We start from the raw sequence: 18,324 nt of genomic DNA on the forward strand, positions 1-18,324 counted from the left end.
TTCAGGAACAAGCATTTAAGGGTAGCTGATGAAAATTAAAAGTATTACCTGTTCAATGTAGACTTGCTCTCATATTTTTTAGTATATTTAAAAATTGCATATTATTAAAATTTAAAATATGAATTTTCACTTGTAATTCAGTATATGTAATTTCAGGTTTTTTTTGGTAATCCACATATTCAAGTGATTATAAAGTTCATATAATGATAAAAATACCCTCAGTGGGAAGTGAATATTTTTCAATATTACAACAAGATGGTTATCATAAAGTCAGTGATATGAGTCTTCCTAACGTAGTAATGAATGCCAGTATGTGTGCCTTCGTGTTTTAAAATCTACATGTATTTCTGGCTTATATTGTTTTTATCCAGGATTAAAATACTGCAGTTAGGCAAAACTATTTTTGCCAATTGGAAGAAAAAAAAGAAAAAAGAAAGCAAGTCCTTTCCAAATGATTTCCTGGCTTAGACATAAAATAAAAAGACATGATTTTATTATATTAAAGCCAAATATAAGATGAAGCAGTCTGGCTACACACTTGCTTGGAGCCAGTGTGTGTAGTAGTTTCTGAATATTAGGAAATTAGTGCGTGGTTGTATCTAAAAGATCAATACAGTTGGAAATGTTGGAATCTTTTTTTTTTTTAATGCAGTTTACTACTCTTGAGTAATTTGCACTAAATATTACTACATCCCTGGTCATCTTCCATATCTTACCTGTTTGTCTTTTTTTCTGTAAAAGTTAATAGCCTTTTGTCGTTTTGCATAACTGTATAGAGTAGCCCAAACCTAGTGGTTTTATCTGTGGTACAATAAATGATAAAAGCATGGCTTTTATAATAGAGTTACAGAACTAACATTAAGTCTAATAGCGAATACAAAACTTATTATAGATACTCTTTTCTGTATAGTAATGGTGGATCAGTGTTATAATTTTAACTTTACTAATTTTTCATGTTATTTATTATGATTTTGCTGTAGAAAATTAGAGTTAGCTTTGGCTTAGTTCGGGTATATAATGCTGACAAGTATGTCTAATGCATTTTGTTGACCTAATGATCTTTTTGAAAGTTGTTATGTAAGTTATAACCGTATTTTATTTGATTTGTCATTGGTAGTCAGTCTTGGATGTTTGTTAGTGGGAGCAAAACCATAGAGAGGGGGTAGGGTGTGCATGTGTGTATTTTAACAGCAGCAGAGTTCTGAAACAGGAAATCAGTCTTATCGTATTCATCCAGAGACCTAGGAAGAAGGTAATTGTTTCTCATACTCGTTAAAACCAGTTAGTTGGGCAACTTAAATTTTTAGAGGTTCACAGATGTAGGCTTGAACAGTTGTAGATACATTATTTCATAACAACTCTGGAGAAAAATTGATTAAATTCGTTGAGGGGACTAATCCAGCTAATACACTAAAAAATTGTACTTTGGATTTTAGAGTATTGCTAGCATTATCAGTGACTTGATAAGATACTTTTCCGTGGTTCTGATTTGCTTAAATTTACATAAAGTTCAGAGTTCCTTGATTGTTCCTTTAAAAAGTTTTTAAAAACTGTGTGTAATCTTAATCTTAAATTTAAACAGTAGGAAAAATAGTTAATTCTGTGTCAGGTGTATGTCCCTGGAAATTGTCTTTCCCTCTTTGTTAATGTACATATGCTCATAATTACATGCATATGTATTCACAAAGTAATTTTTATTTGTCATTTTTAAAGCTATATATATAGGTTATATTTCATCAGGTTAAATACCACATTTTGCTTACTGTACTATGTTAAGGTTATTTCCATTTTTTTCTTTTATAAACAGCATTATTGTGAATATTGTGAAAAGTATAGTCTACTTTTTTGTTTGTTTTCGGGTGTCCACTATCAAAGGGAAGAGTGTTTCATAGCTCTTTGTTACAGATTGTAGATTTCTTGTCAAATGAACCAATGTATAGTGTTGCTACTAAGTAGAAGACTTACTAACATTCTTGATGTTACCTTTTTTTTTTTTTTTAATTTTTTTTTTTTCCAACTTTTTTTTTTATTTATTTTTGGGACAGAGAGAGAGACAGAGCATGAACGGGGGAGGGGCAGAGAGAGAGGGAGACACAGAATCAGAAACAGGCTCCAGGCTCTGAGCGTCAGCCCAGAGCCTGACGCGGGGCTCGAACTCACGGACCGCGAGATCGTGACCTGGCTGAAGTCGGACGCCCAACCAACTGTGCCACCCAGGCGCCCCGATGTTACCTTTGAAGAATGTGATGTTTTTATTTATAAAGTGAGATCTAGGGGCACCTGGCTGGCTCAGTCTGAAGAGCATGCAACTCTTCATCACAGGGTTGTGAGTTCGAGCCCCACGTTGGGCGTGGAGCCTACTTAAAAAAAGATTTTAAAAAAATTTAGAAAGGGAGGTCTGCACTTCATTTCAAAGCAAAAATATGTGTAAACTCCTCAGTCAAGACAAGTTGGTATAATATAACAACACGAGAGAAAGTTGTGAGGTTCTAATTGTTTGGAGGAGTAGAAAACTCCAGTAGAGTTCATAAATTACTTGGCAGTCAGTCTTCCTTTCTGGTTTGGCACTGTGGGCAGTTAATTTAGAAGTGTTAAAAGGAACCTAAAATTTATGCTAAAGTGAATTGAAGTGAATGTATTGGAATTCTTTCTTTTATAATTTGTTTATAAAAACACCATATTGAGTCGCCTTGTAATGAGACATTAAAACTAAAATTAACAGGACATTTCTAACCCATGCAAACCTCAAATAATAATAACTTCTTGCTACAATTGTAGAGCCCTTTTCAGTTTACAGATTTAAAGATATGTCTAGATATCTCATTTGATCCTTGAAACAACCAGTGAAGAAGTTACAGCAGGTATTATCATTATTTTGCAGAAAAAAAGACACAAAAAATATTTGAGGCCCAGAGATTTAGTAATTTACCTCAAGTCATAGGTTTTTAAATTTAATTTTTTTTTTCAACATTTATTTATTTTTGGGACAGAGAGAGACAGAGCATGAACGGGGGAGGGGCAGAGAGAGAGGGAGACACAGAATCGGAAACAGGCTCCAGGCTCCGAGCCATCAGCCCAGAGCCCGACGCGGGGCTCGAACCCACGGACCGCGAGATCGTGACCTGGCTGAAGTCGGACGCTTAACCGACTGCGCCACCCAGGCGCCCCAAGTCATAGGTTTTTAAATTGCAAAGCTGAGAACAGAACTCTGGTCTTCTGTATTAAATGACAATATGGATTAAGTGCTCTCGTGCAGGGCCTGGCACCTAGTAAATATTTAAATGTTCCTGTGTCCCGTGTGGTTCTGACCATTACTTCTTTATTCATAAAATACCCATCATTGGGAGCATTTTTTCTATTATATTGCTGTAGTTCAAGCTTTGGTACTTTAGAAAATAAGATTTTAGGCTGTGTTAGTTTGGTCTGTACCAAACTGTATACCAGAAATGATTATATGCTTTGTATGTTGGGACAAATTGTTCTCAAATAATGAACAATTAGCACTGTATCAACTGGAAAATTCAAGGAAGTCCTATTTCTGCTTTCCTACCCATATGAGTCTTCAATTTAGAAACCAGATACAAACATTTTACACATTTAATAGGAAAAAACAAAATGTAGTAAGAAATATGAAATGTTTCATTAAATGAAAAACTCTTACAAGCCTATGAGAGTGGCAGTTATTTAAGCATAATTTGATTAGTAACGTTGATAAGACAGATATAACTGGGATATGCGTGGAAACTATTTGTTACATTTAAACTTGTTAAAATTTGTTGAAACAAACATGTAGACCTGATGTAGCTTATGAGTCAGTGGCTGAATTTTTTTTTCCTCTCACCTGATCCTTAAGCATCCGTTAGTTGAAAGCCCTGACAAAAAGCAGGGAAAAAACTCCAGAAATTCCTGGAAAGGAAACTTAAATGGTGAAGTCCTGGTATCTGCTAACTTGCTTTCAATTCTCCTTTTTAGTCTGACTTTATTCCTTCACTCCTGTTGCCGGCTTAGCTCAGTGTTCTCTTGTGAGCCAGGCCCCTTCAGATTTGCTTTCGACGCTTTTTGATCACTACCTCTGTGAATCTGTATGTCATTTTCCGTGTGCCAGCCACTCATGTTCCGTGTATGTTATGGCTTCATTTTGTCAACTTTCAGCCAGTTAGAATTTTAAAGTAGCTTATATGTGATCGGTGGAAATAAAATATTTCCCTAAAATAATTATGGCAGGAAAAAAAGTGTTACTGGTTTGAATACTACTACTCTACTAGTTTTTTAGTTTATAAGTTGTTTAGGGATAAGTAGATTTATATATTATGTTGAATACTACAAAGAAACTTCAGAACTTTATTTTCAATAATTATACTTAAATTAAGATTCAGTCTACCTTCAGGAACACACTCATAAAATAAGGTTTAAGGAGCTATTTTTGGTTATTATCCTCTATTTGAAAATTCTTAAATTTGTAAAATAAACCCCATTAATTTAGGTTCAAGTAAAATTTTGAGAAGGTAGGTATGAAATCTCAACTCACAAGTTGTTTTCTAAAAGGTGTTTTGTTAACTAGGTGTAACTTAGCATATACTTTTAGTGTTTTAAGTCATGATTGGATACTTAGAACAACCAGTAAAAATTTATTTAGCTCATATAGTAGCCATGTTATTTTATAGCATGTCAGTGAATGTTATTGGTGAAACGGACTTCTGTGGACAGGTGTTAGGACTTAATTACCTTTTTTTTTTTTTAAAATAAACGTTTATATGTGCTACTTCTTTTTTTTTTTAAATTTTTAAAAATGTTTATATTTTTTGAGAGACAGAAAGAGACAGAGCACGAGTGGGGAAGGAGCAGAGACAGAGGGAGACACAGAATCCGAAGCAGGTTCCAGGCTCTGAGCTGTCAGCACCGAGCCCGATGCGGGGCTCAAACTCAGGAACCTTGAGATCATGACCTGAGCCGAAGTCGGTGCTTAACCGACTGAGCCACCCAGGCGCCCCTTAATTAACATTTAATTTTTTTCTTTCATTCAGTTTTCTGTGGTGTGAGATGGGATTGTTGTAGCACTTGAATCAAGACTGTCCAAATACGGTCTATGTAATTATCAAAACAGCAATGAGTCCCTTAAGATCTTGTATTTTATTGTATGTAAAGTATACCTTAATTAAAACAAATTGAACACATTTGCTCAAAGGTTGGGCCAAAGGAGACTGCTGTATGTCATGCATGTCATCTACAGATCTCCTGTAGCAGTGGTGGCTCTCGTGGCTCTCCAGCTTAGGCGAGCGAAACACAAAAGTACCAGGCGTGTACGTGTGCATTTCTTCTGCCTCCTTGCTTCCTGCACGTGGCCACTGATAATGGGGAAAGAAGGCTTTTGTTTTTCCTTTGGGGAATTTGGGAATATTTTACATTTGTTCTGTTTCTTTTTTTTTTTTAAGTTTATTTCAGACAGAGAGAGGGAGGGAGGAAGAGAGAGAAAGGAGAGAGAGGAGAGAGACACAGAGGATCTGAAGCGGGCTCTGCGCCGTCATCCCAGAACCCGTTGTGGGGCCTGAGCTCAAGAACCGTGAGATCATGACCTGAACCGAAGTCAGATGCTTAACTGACTGAGCCACCCAGGTGCTCATGATACTGTCAAGTGATATTGTCAAGATTTCAAAGAGTTAAGGTTTCTGTTAGGCTTTGGTGCTCTTGAGAAGGATTAGGCTATTCAGTAAGTCAGTGTCATTGGAAAAAAAACCCACCCAAATAGTTACGGTGACCTCCTGTGGTCTAGGTCTGTGCCATTTAATTGTTAGACAACTGCCACTATGTTCTGGTCATTCTTTAAGTATATTCACGCATTTATTCCTTAGAACAACCCTGTATGATGAGTATTTTCACCAGTCCCATTTTTCATAGGAAACTGAGGATATGGAACTTGCAAAGGATGTACCTGAAGCTAGAGTTCAAGTCCAGACAGTTTGGCTCTAGAGCAAACGTTCATAGCCATGGCGCCATACCGCCTGCGAGTAGATCACTAGATGGCAAAAATATTTGGCTGTCTTTAGTGACCTAGTTAGTATAATTCTTTATGTTCGGCATTTGTAAGTCATTATATCAGAATTTCATATTAAACCCTCTACTACGTGTTTAAGAGTATATCCAGTAAGTTCAGGTTAAGGCTATTCTGTATTAAAAATCATACATTATGGGGCGCCTGGGTGGCGCAGTCGGTTAAGCGTCCGACTTCAGCCAGGTCACGATCTCGTGGTCCGGGAGTTCGAGCCCCGCGTCGGGCTCTGGGCTGATGGCTCAGAGCCTGGAGCCTGTTTCCGATTCTGTGTCTCCCTCTCTCTCTGCCCCTCCCCCGTTCATGCTCTGTCTCTCTCTGTCCCAAAAATAAATAAACGTTGAAAAAAAATAAATAAATAAAAAAAAAATCATACATTATTTTTTCTCACTTATATTTATTTGGTTTAAATTGTCTAAAAAGGTATGTCAGAAATTTAGACATACTGGTAAGCAAAAAAGTCATATTAGAGGTTTATTGGTATAAGTCTTGGCATAAGAAATACTTGCTTCAAAATTCAACACTCATTATGCTGACATTCAGTATTGGAAATGCCAGTGATTTTTTGTGTTATCTTTTAGAAGTTTTAACATTTGGTTAGTAAAATTCACTTTCATTTGAACCTGCTTCGTTTGTAAATTTTTTGTTATTGATTTGGAAATATATAAAGAAACATTTTAATCCCCTTTTGTGAGGCAGCATGGTATAAAAAGCCTGGGCTTGGGGTTATGCACTTAACAGGTTTGAATCATAACTTAGTACTTATTGGCTGTGGAACCTTGCACAAATTACTCAGTCTTTTTGACCTTCAATTTTATCATTTATGAAATGGTAATATTACTCAGTAGGATAGTTAGGATTAAATGGGAATGTATTTCCCATACCGTGGCACATGTTCTCTGCCTCGTTCTAACTTCTGATGGATGCCAAAGTCTTGGGTAAAATCTCAAACTGTGAAAAAGGAAGGTGAGAATTTGAGGAAAAGGAAACCTTGAAAAGACCGAGTTCCTAGATTCTGTGTAAAGAAAGTATTGGATTGTTGCTCTGCAAAAGACCCCCACGTTATTTCTGGCCTCTGACTCCTTATGTGTGGTTAAATTGAACTCCCTGCTGACAGCATCCTTAAAACTAGACCTAATCTTCTGTCCTGGTGCTTTCTCCATAGAGCTTTGTGTGCGAGCCACATGGGACTGCTGGCTTTTTCCAAATATTTTATGTATTTCCATAACCCTGTCCTGTACTCTGCTTGGAATGTTATAATCGCTCTTGTTTGTTCTTCTGTCTGCTGATGCCTGACTGCTTAAGGATTATCTAACATATCGCCTACTTTGTGAAGCTTTATCCATGCCCTTACAGAATTTATCCTGCTCTCTTTTTCTCTTAAAATATCTTGATCTTGTATTCAGTAGAGCGCGAGGCACGGTTGCACGTTTGTGTGTCTGTCTTCCCTGATAGAACAGGAACTCTCTCAATGCAGTAGGCTTTGCTTACTTAGCGTTACATTTTCAGTGCCCCTTCCGTAGGATGTTCAATTTGTGTTTGGATAAGTGATTGAAAGAGGGGGCCAATTGAGTTTACTTTAATGAGTATGTAACATCCCCATTTATGTATTGTCATAGATAAATAGTTTTTTAAAGTAAGTTAATCAAATCCTTTGCAACCTTATTTTCTTTATTAGTTAGTATTCATAGTGTACGGATAAATTTGAGTTTAGTCCTGGTAAGAATGACTGCATTTCAAGGGCCTTTGTATTACTGTGCTCTTCTGTAAGGCTAAAAATCTTCCTAGCGTTTTCACTGAAATTAAGAATTCAGTTAGGAAGTTTGTTAGTAGCAGTCATTATTATTTCTTTGAATAAAACGTATTTCTCTGTTGTATTGCTCAGAAAAACTTGGGTGATTTCTCTCTCTCTCTCTCTGTTTTTTTTTTTTTAATGTTTATTTATTTTTGAGAGACAGAGACAGATCGTGAGCAGGGGAGGAGCAGAGAGAGAGGGAGACACAGAATCAGAAGCAGGCTCCAGGCTCCGCACAGGGCCTGACGCGGGGCTCAAACTCACAAACGGTGAGATCATGACCTGAGCCGAAGTCGGACCCTCAACTGATGGAGCCACCCAGGCGCTCCTTGGGTGATTTCAATTTACATTTTTGACTGACATATATTTATAATTTTTAAGGTGGTAATTCTGGGCTGGCGGCAGCTGCCACTGCTCTGGGGCCTTACTGCTCCCTCATGTTGTTTTCCGAGTGTTATTTCTCATTTTCTACATGTTGGTGCTCCCAAGACAGAGTTACAAAGTAAAGATTATTTACTTTAAGGAATTACACTGCTGTAGACTTGATTTGAGCCTCCATTCTCTTATTTTTCTCATGAACGGGTATAACAGCCTAAACCATTTCGATAATTGAACGTAGCTGCTTTTTTTAAACATTTTTATTTATTTTGAGAGAGAGAGCACGAGTAGGGGAGGGGCAGAGAGAGAGAGGGAAAGAGAGAATCCGAAGCAGGCTCTGCGTTGCTCAGCTTAACTGACTGAGCCACCCAGGCTTCCCAAACATAGCTCTTTGAATTGAGCTACATTTTTAGGTGGGACTTCTTTCTTATGTGAGAATAACAGATGACAGCTGACATTTGTAATGTTAAAAATGATAATCCTAGTAGTTTTGGAACCTTTCCAGTAAAGAACCCTTTGAGGTTGGGGTGAATTTATAAATTCTTAAAGTAACAAAAATTGCCACATAGTAAATGCTATTTAAGTGTTAGATACTTTTATCATTATATATATATGTGTGTGTGTGTGTGTGTGCGCGCGCACGCGGGCGCGCATATATATATGTGTATATACATACATGTTTTTGGGCAGAAACTCAGCATTTTTTTTTTTTTTTTTTTTTTAGCTACACAGCTGAAACTGAGTCACGCAGGACAAGACAATATTTTGTCATGACGCTTAGTAAATAGACTTAGAGATAATTATAATCTTTTATAGAAATAGTACAGGTGCATTGTACCAAAAGTAGAAAATATAAAACAAAGATGAGAAAAATATATATTTCTACCACCCAGAGATGATTACTTTTAGTACCTTAGTTGTAAATCTTTTTGTCTACATATGTCTATATGGATATATATGCATTATTATGCCAACATGACATAATGCTATATGTTCTCTTTTGAAACCTTTATTTCAGTCAATAATAATAATACTGTCTACTTTTCCATTTCAGTAAACTTTCATCTTATCTAATGCCCAGATGATATTCATATTTCTCTAGTTAGCTCAAAAATGTTCTTTATGGCTGGTTTGCCTAGAACAATATCCAGAACAGCATTGTACATGTGAACTTGGCTCTTAGAACCCTTAAGTCTTTTTAAATCAAGGAGAGCTACCTGTCCCTCCCCTCCTCACCTTTAAAAACAAGGCATTTGAGGGGCGCCTGGGTGGCTCAGTTGGTTAAGCGTCCGACTTCGGCTCAGGTCATGATCTCACAGTTCGTGAGTTTGAGCCCCACATTGGGTTCTGTGCTGACAGCTCAGAGCCTGGAGCCTGCTTTGGATTCTGTGTCTCCCGCTGTCTCTGCCCCTCCCCTGCTTATGTTCGGTCTCTGTCTGTCAAAAATAAATAAACGTTCAAAAAATAAAAAGGCATTTGAGCAGAGACTGGGTCAGGTGCTGTAGACCTTTTTAATTTATCCAGTTTATTCTCTGATAATGTCAGTTAGCTTGGTTTTTCTGTCTTTTTGTAAATTAATAGTTATATCTAAATGCTTGGTGGGTTCTCAGGTTGAATATAGCTTGACTATCATAGATGATGCTATGTCCTTCATATTGTATCACATCAAAAGTTATACGATCTCCACTTGATGATGCTGAGATTGACCAGTGAAATTGGGTGGTGGCAGTCTCTTCTGCCCATTGTTCAATTATGTTTGTTTCCTTACATTAGAAAGTATTTTGTGTGGCATTACTTTGACTGTAAGAAAGTTCAGTTCTTTTTTTATTATTTAAAAATTTTTTTAATGTTTATTTTTGAGAGGTAGAGTTGAGTGGGGGAGGGGCAGAGACAGGGAGACACAGAATCAGAAGCAGGCTCCAGGCTCTGAGCTGTCAGCACAGAGCCCACATGGGGCTCGAACTCGTGATCCGTGAGATCATGACTTGAGCTGAAGTCAGATGCTTAACCGACTCAGCCACCCAGGTGTTCCAGAAAGTTCAGTTCTTCATCATCAACTCACTTACTGCTTTAGAACCGGTTGTTGATCCTTGCCTAATCAATAATTTTATTAGGGTTTGCAAAATATGACTTTCGAAGTTCTGTTCTCTTGTGTTTTTCTGTAAAGTGTATCTTTGTCATATGAATTGGAGCTATTTGATTGCCCTGAAATATAGTACCTACAGGAAAAGTTGCATAAATACTTAATCCGCCCCCCTCATTAGCTATTTTCAAAGTAAAGAAAGAACCATTCTGATAGCCGCTTCAAATAAATGAAAAAGAGATTTTCTTTTTTTCTTTTGAACATCTTTATAGGCTCAAGGTTTTAATTTTATTTAGGGTGTTTTAATTTACTAGCGTTTAAATTTTTTCTTTGATGCTCAGATTGTTACAGTTTTAGTTGTTGGGATGTCCTTCATGTTAGCTTCTATGTCTGCTATAGACCATTAGTCTCTGTACACCTTCCATGTTCTCTGGCACAGAAAGGAATCCCAGGCTCACCTTGAACCTTCTTGTCCCACCCGTGTCATCAGCTGTTGTTCCAAGGAGTTTAGTACCTTTTAATGTATTATGATATTAGAGATGAAATCTGGGTTTTAGGATTGTTTACTTTTGCTAAGGTAACATGCTTTTAGGCCACTTCAGTGAAAAGACCTAGAGAACATAGATTTTAATGTGAGTTCGTATTTAATTAATGTTTTTACTTTGATTTTTGATTTTTTTATTTAAAAAAAATTTTAATGTTTATTTTTGAGAGCAAACGAGAGAGAGAGAGAGAGAGAGAGAATGTGGGGGAGGGGCAGAGAGAGAGAGAGAGAGAGAGAGCGAGCAAGGGAAGCAAGGCGCTCGAACTCAGGAACCATGAAATCATGACCTGAGCTGAAGTCCAGAGTCAGACACTTAGCTGACTGAGCCACCCAGGTACCCTGTTGATTTCTTGATTTTATAATGGTATCTCTTTTATGTCTGTAATCATGAATCTGAAAATCATTAGCAAAATTTTATTTTTTTCCCTACAATATAAAGAAAAAAAGCTTGAGGATATCCATACTGGTATTAGTAAAAACGAACTCTCAGAAGAAGTTTAAAAATTTTTTTCTAGTTGTTTTTGTTCTTATAGTGTGCTTCCTAACAAGAAGTACAGTAAAATTGTTGCACTGTCCGGATGAAATCATTTCTCCTGGTCATCAGTTTGATATTTAGTCAGGTTTGTTGTTGCTGTTTTTAGTGTATGCTTCTCCCCTTTCCCTTCCCCCTGCCTTCTCTATGAAGCAAACATTTGTATTAGTTTCTCGGTTATGTGTGTGTGTGTGTGTGTGTGTGTGTGTGTATGTGTGGTGTGCACATGTGCATTGGAAAGTTCAAATTCAAGCAAATACGTGTGTAAATGTTATTTCATCCAAACAGTAAATATTTTTTCATATAAAAGGTAGTATACTGTATATGTTGTGCTGCTTTTTTCTTAAAATATTTGTTAGGTCTGTTCAATCAGTGTGTGGCAAAACTATGGATAAAACCTTTTAAAAATTCTGATACTAAAATAAAAGCTTTTAGTAATTCGATAATTATTTTTGGATTGAAAATAATACTGAGATCAACTCAATAATGTGAATGTGGCGGAAAGTGAAGGAAAAAAGATCTAGAAAAGGGCACTGGCTTTGATGAATTTTGAATTGTATTTGAAAAATGAATGGGTCCAGAAGTAGACAGAACACTTTAGGGATGGTTTTGAAGAGAGACTTGAGGCAGATTAGCTTGGCTGTTTTGGAAGGTCCATGTCAGAAAATTATGAGATTGAAGAGATGGATAGTGGATCTCAAGAAGAAATTAGTGCTGGTATGATCCAAAATACATAGAAATGGAGAGAGAGAGAGAGAGAGAGAGAGAGAGTGTGTGTGTGTGTGTGTGTGTGTGTGTGTGTGTGTGTGTTTTAATGCTTCTGGAGTGCAGAAGTTTTTATGCCAAATATAGTGTGTGACATAAGTGAATAGAATGGCATGCTAAATGTTGATTACCTTCATGGAAAGGGAGAGTAAGTTTGTACCTTAGTTCGGTATTACCAAGTCGCAAATACCAAGGACTGGAAGAGATCCCTGTGGTTGTTTCAGCCTAATCATGTGGAATAGGAAATTGAAGCCTGCAAATGTTTAAGTCACATGTCAAAATTATACAACTGGTTAGATGAACAGCCAGGTCTTAAATCTGGCTTCCTAATTCTTAATTGTAGCTCCCTTTCTCTATGCCATGGTGCCTTTTATATCCATGAAAAAATTAGAAGTTGTGTAGCTATTTTTGTTTTTATTTTGATACTTGGTTTTTGTCCCAAGATAACTTGAGTTCTGTGATTTATAAAGTCTGAGGTTTTTGTTTTTCACGTACATATGCCTAAATACCGTAAATGTGGAAGTTAAGTTTTTTCCTTGAGGGCATTTTTAATGTAGTAGGTAGAGGGATTTGAAAATTATTTTGCCATATAATTATTTTGATATAATTCTTTCGGAATTAATGTATTCACTTGTGTTTCTTAATTATGCATGATGGTTTATAAATAAATAAATTTGACAGTCTTTTGCTAACATAGGTATAGTAATTTTTATAATCAGCTAATGCTTTAAAACATTTACACGTAGTTTGCATTTTTGCATATTTCAGATATTTCCTTAACCTAAGTACTCAGATATTTATCCAAACATTATTGCTATGGGGTTTCCTGCAGAAAGACTTGAAGGCGTATACAGGAACAATATTGATGATGTAGTAAGGTAAGAACTCTTAATTTTCTGTTTCAACTATTGATGTATTCATGCTGTATTTTCATTTAGAGAAGATTTCTAAACCATAGAAAATGATGTCCTTGTGAGGTAAACTTTATGTTTATTATGTTGGTGCTCTGTACTGCTTTTTTGTTTGTTTATTTAATGGACTTCAGTGGGATACAACTCCGTTGATAAGAACTGACCTTTGACATGATCAGGTGTATGTGATATAATTTCACGGACTCCATACAATACTTCTTAACCAAGTTAATGTCTGGATTCCATTACACTATGATTTTGTCTTTTATTTCACAGTAGGGGATTAGGTTTAACATCAAGCGGATTCATTCACTTAAATTTATTCATCCTAAGTTGGAGATAACTGATACCATGTCTTTTTTACATACAACAGTTTATAGTAGGGCATAAATGTACCAAGCGTTTGAATAAGTATTTGGTAGAGGGTCTGGACAGGAGTTGGTGGGCAAACCAAAGTCTGACTTTGTCTCTTTTATAAACGTGAATAATTTTCTAAGTGTAATTATCATTCAGTTCCGAACAATGTTTCTCAAGGCCCATTTAAATGATTTTAATACATTTATAACCTAAGAGTACATCATGTGTTTCATGAGAGAAGAATTTGTGTCTGCTGTGTAGTCTCAATATATTTTCCCATTCCAAATAAAAAATATATATGTATGAAAAACTAACTGTAAATGTCCGTAGAAACTTTAATGGTTTTTAAAGTTTAAAATTTTGGATTATTCCCTTTATGCTCTTTCAGAAATCTCTTTCTTGGAGACTTTGAATTTAAATATTTGCTGGGAATTAAATGTTACAGTGAGTGGGAGAGCACTTTGTAAAGCATTATGCAGATGTAGGGTCCTTTTGTATTAGTTGTTTAAGCACATGAGCCGACCTGTGTCCTTATATGAGTGAGCCACAAGTTGTTTTTCTAAGTGGTAAGTTTTTACCAATTTGCTTTGAACCAATGTATATTTAAATTTTGCCATATTGAGTTGTGTCCAGTTGGACTTTTGTAGTGTTTCTGTTCTGTGCAGAATTAGGAAATGTCAGTGTCTACAAAAACTACAGAAAAACCCCAAACTACTTCTTTGTAGTTTGTATTATAGTTATAGCTACATGAGACTGTTAGAAGTGCTGTTTAAGAACTTGAAAATAGGGAAATAAATTTGTTTTTTGTCCTAGTTAGATGGGACACAGTTGGAAGGATGCTTACCATCACAGATCCATGAGAGCAACAGTGTGATACAGTTTAGTCAGTGACAGTACACATGTACAGAAAATGTGGGTGGTAGAGAAAAGAATGAGGGACGTAAATTTTGAATCAGGAGAGGAGGATCTGGAAAAGGAGTCGTGCAGTCACCAGACTTGTGTTCTCTGCGGTGGTGCAGGAGTGTTTGTCAGGCCTCCTTATGACCTAGGCAAGATATCCTCCAGGGTGACTATCTTATATTACTGCTTTGTCATTCTGTGTCCAACCAAGTACTGATTCAATCAAATCAGGTTAGTACTCACCTGCAAAAGGAGTATGAGTAGTCTGGGTAGAGGACAAGTTTTCTGATCACTGTAAGGGTATCATCCTTGGGGTAAATTAACCTGGCATGTTAGTTTGGGTTGGTTCTCTTTGTTCTCTTCTGACTGAATTAGTTTCTTCTGACTTGTTAGTCATGAGGCTGATTTTTCATCTTTCAGGTTACTGATAAAGTTCAGTTTTTGGATCTGTACACTTCATTTTCAGACCTTAGATTGTAATAATTTCACCAAGAAAATATTTTGCTGGGAAGCATTTTGATATGTCATCTTCTGGCTTCATAGCCCTCGCCTGAATTAATGACACTGAATTAAGATTCCCAAATTTGGGGCTCCTGGGTTGCTCAGTCAGTTAAGCGTCTGACTTTGGCTCAGATTATGATCTCGCGGTTCACGAGTTCGAGCCCCATGTCGGACTCTGTGCTGACAGCTCAGAGCCTGGAGTCTGCTTCAGATTGTGTGTCTCCCTCTCTCTCTGCTCCTCTCCTGCTCATGCTTGCTCGTGCACGCTCTATCTCTCAAAAATAAAATAAAACGTTAAAAAGTTATTTAAAAAAAAAAAAAAAAGGATTCCCAAATTTAATTTGTAATCTGTAACCAAGATTGAAGTTTATTCTGCCTGCCTTTGTATCTAGCTTATTGTGTCCAGTTCTTGGCTTTTTCAAATGTTATTCCTTAAAAAGGTTTTATGTACATGGTTTTTTATTTAGCCAGTAGTTGCTTTAGCCAACTGATCCTGTCATCTTTATGGTAATGGCAGTGGTAATAGCACGTAAATGATGAGGAATTACCTGTGGAATATAATAGCTATGCTGTGCCTGGTTTGTCTTGCCCTCCCACATGTTGTGATTGGGGGATAAATGGCTAGTGAGGCTTTGCTGGCTTCCGTTGCTCACTCCACTCCCCTTCTGCGCGAGAGAGGATGAACAGTGACCAAGAAGATAGTTGTGGTTTTTCCTGTGAAATAAAATAAAAATAAGTAACTTCCAAGTAATTGGCCTGTTAGGATTAACTTCTCCAAGGGGGAATGGCTGTCTCTAGTACCTAAATGATTGATTTTCTTGTTTGTTTCCCACGGTATTGGACACAGTAGTAATAATCAGTAGTGATTCCTTTTTGGCTCAAAGATGATAATGTCTCAGTGAAAAAGTGTGTCTTTATTCTTGTAAATTTTCTCTCAACAAACATTTCCAGTTGGATTTCCTTTGCCCTCTCATTCCACGTGTTTTCTATGATTTCTCCCCAAAGGAGAAACACTATGCCAGGTTCGTACTTTGTTGGTGTTGAACATCTTTGCTTTGAGTAAAAGAAACTCACATTGCAAATGCCTTTACTTAAATTATGCAGTATTTAACTGTTGGGGATATGGTTTGTTAATGGCAACGTGAAATTTTATATTTGAGGTACTCAAGTGACAAATATTTAACTTCTTTTGAGGTTACCTCCTAGGATCAGGAATTGATGCAAAAAAATAAAAAGTCGGGGAGAAGTGAACAAAGCTGAAATTTTTAACTATCTTAACTGCAAATGTTTTGTTTAATAAGCAGTCAGAATTGACAGGGTAGGACAACGACATCTCAAAAAGAAAGTTGAAGAGCTGAACTCTTCCCAGATTGTTTTTTCTTCTTTTCCTCTTATTAACCACCTTCTCTCCTCCTCCTTTATTGCCCCTAAGATCTTGCTCTGAACTGCTGGTAATTTGAAACAATGTTTTATTCAGATAATTGATTATTGTGTGGTAATCTCATCCCTGGGGCTAATATTGAAGTTACCCTAATTTATATGTTATCTGGTATAAATCTGAGCAGTCTTTAACAAAGTGATGAATTATGTGTTTAACAGACATAGCTTAAGAACTGTTCTGTACTTAATAAATCAGACAAATGTAGGTTTAATAGAGTCGTGAACTGGCTTTCTTACTGCAGAACCTTTAATATACTACTATGCCTTGTAACTCTCCCAAGAGTGAAATTTGAATATGCTGCTTTTCTTTTCCTGTTTTTTCTTTCTCTTCCCTTCCCTTCCTTCCCCCTTCTCTCTTTCTTTTCTTTTAATATGTTAAATAATGTCTTCTAAACAGTGTTCCTTGGAGCATAATTTGGGAAGTGTTGAAAATGAAAAAAGATGCATAGAACAATATTTCCCCTTAGTCTGAAATCAGTAGGAAGTAATTTGCTTCCCGTTTTATTGGAACGATGTTAGATGTGGGTGGGTTCCCATATTTATTGTAAGGAAATGCTTTGAGCTTAGTCTTCTGATATATAGTGATTTTCTTTTTTTTTTTTAAAAAGACTTTATTCATTGTGTTCTATACTCTCAGCCTTTTTATCCATATATATATGCGGCTGTATTACAGATTCAGGTGCAGCTTCCAGCTTTTCTCTTTTATACATTTTCTCCCTGAAGAAACGTCACATATTCTTATAATTATATGTTGATCTCTCAATCAACCTTAATTATGTGTTGATATTCCATTGAAAAGGAAGTGTTTGTCATCCCAACATTATCATTATTGGTTATTCAGTTAAAAAATTAAAAAGAGATTATATAGAGGAAAGCTTCGAAATAATTTAGAGAGAATATCAATTCCATTCTCCCTTTTCAACAACTTTTGACTTCTTCCTTGTATTGTCTTTCTTTTCCCTGCTTCCTTTTTTTTTCTTTATTGAGGTGAAAATTACATAACATAAAATTAATCATTTTAAAGTGTACACTTCAGTGACATTTGGTACTTTCACAATGTTATGTAACCACCACCTCTTTGAAGTTCCAAAACATTTTTATCACCCCAAAAGAAAAAGCTCTACCCATTGGCTGCCTCCCACTTCTTTTGTTGGTCTTATTTTCTTAAAATGGCAGTCTTGACAGATTTGACAGTGTTTATAGTATCTGCACCAATTCAGTTTTTGATATTTTAAGAATAGGTAACATGTATTTTACATTTATTTACATACGTATGTTGCTTTTCTACAGTTTACATGTGTCATATTTTATTTTATTTTATTTTACTTATTTATTTTGAAGGAGAGGGAGGGCAGGGGAGGTGCAGAGAGAGAGAGAGAGAGAGAGAGAATCTCAAGCAGGTTCTGCGTTGTCAGCACAGAGCCCCATGCGGGGCTTGATCTCACAAACCAAAATCAAGCTGAAATCAAGAGTCAGCGCTTAACCAACTGAGTCACCCGGGTGACATGTGTCATCTTATTAAAAAACTACAGTTTTTAATAAGTCCCCATTTCATATATTGTGTTAAAGAAGTTAGCTTCCCCAAGTACCAGAGCTGGTTAAGTAGTGAGGCTAAGGGTTGAGTCCAGTCTGTCAGATTCCAAAGCTGATAGCATATGATCCTGCCTGTCAGAGAACAAAATGTTTTATCCTATACATGTGTACACCAGAGGTTATATACCTTGTATAGGTAAACACCAGAAAATTTATTTAGGATTTGAGTTTCCAGATTAAAAAAAGCTATATCGTGCCAAGCCCAATGAATGAAAACAGGCCTATACCAGGCAATTATTATGAAATTTCTTTTTTTTTTAATGTTTATTTATTTATTTTGAGAGAGCATGTGCCTGGGGGGAGGGGCAGAGAGAAGGAGAGACAGAGAATCTCAAGCAGGCTCTTTCCCATAAGCACAGAGCCTGACACAGGGCTCCCTCTCAACGACCCTGGGGATCATGACCCGAGCCAAAATCAAGTGTCGGACGCTCAACTGGCTGAGCCACGTAGGCACCCCTGAAATTTCTTTAATGATGCCA

General features: G+C 36.5%; 1 protein-coding gene across 2 annotated transcripts in view; it reads left to right on the forward strand.

The window, feature by feature from the left end:
• Positions 1-18,324, forward strand: part of PTEN (phosphatase and tensin homolog) — a 94,802-nt gene that overhangs the window by 13,549 nt on the left and 62,929 nt on the right. For both annotated transcript variants that reach the window (XM_045439444.1, XM_045439445.1), the window contains exon 2: positions 12,937-13,021. In XM_045439444.1, the coding sequence (XP_045295400.1) occupies positions 12,937-13,021 (85 nt within the window). The remainder of the gene's footprint in view (positions 1-12,936; positions 13,022-18,324) is intronic.

This window comes from Leopardus geoffroyi, chromosome D2, assembly GCF_018350155.1.
Source record: "Leopardus geoffroyi isolate Oge1 chromosome D2, O.geoffroyi_Oge1_pat1.0, whole genome shotgun sequence".
Lineage (NCBI taxonomy): Eukaryota > Metazoa > Chordata > Mammalia > Carnivora > Felidae > Leopardus > Leopardus geoffroyi.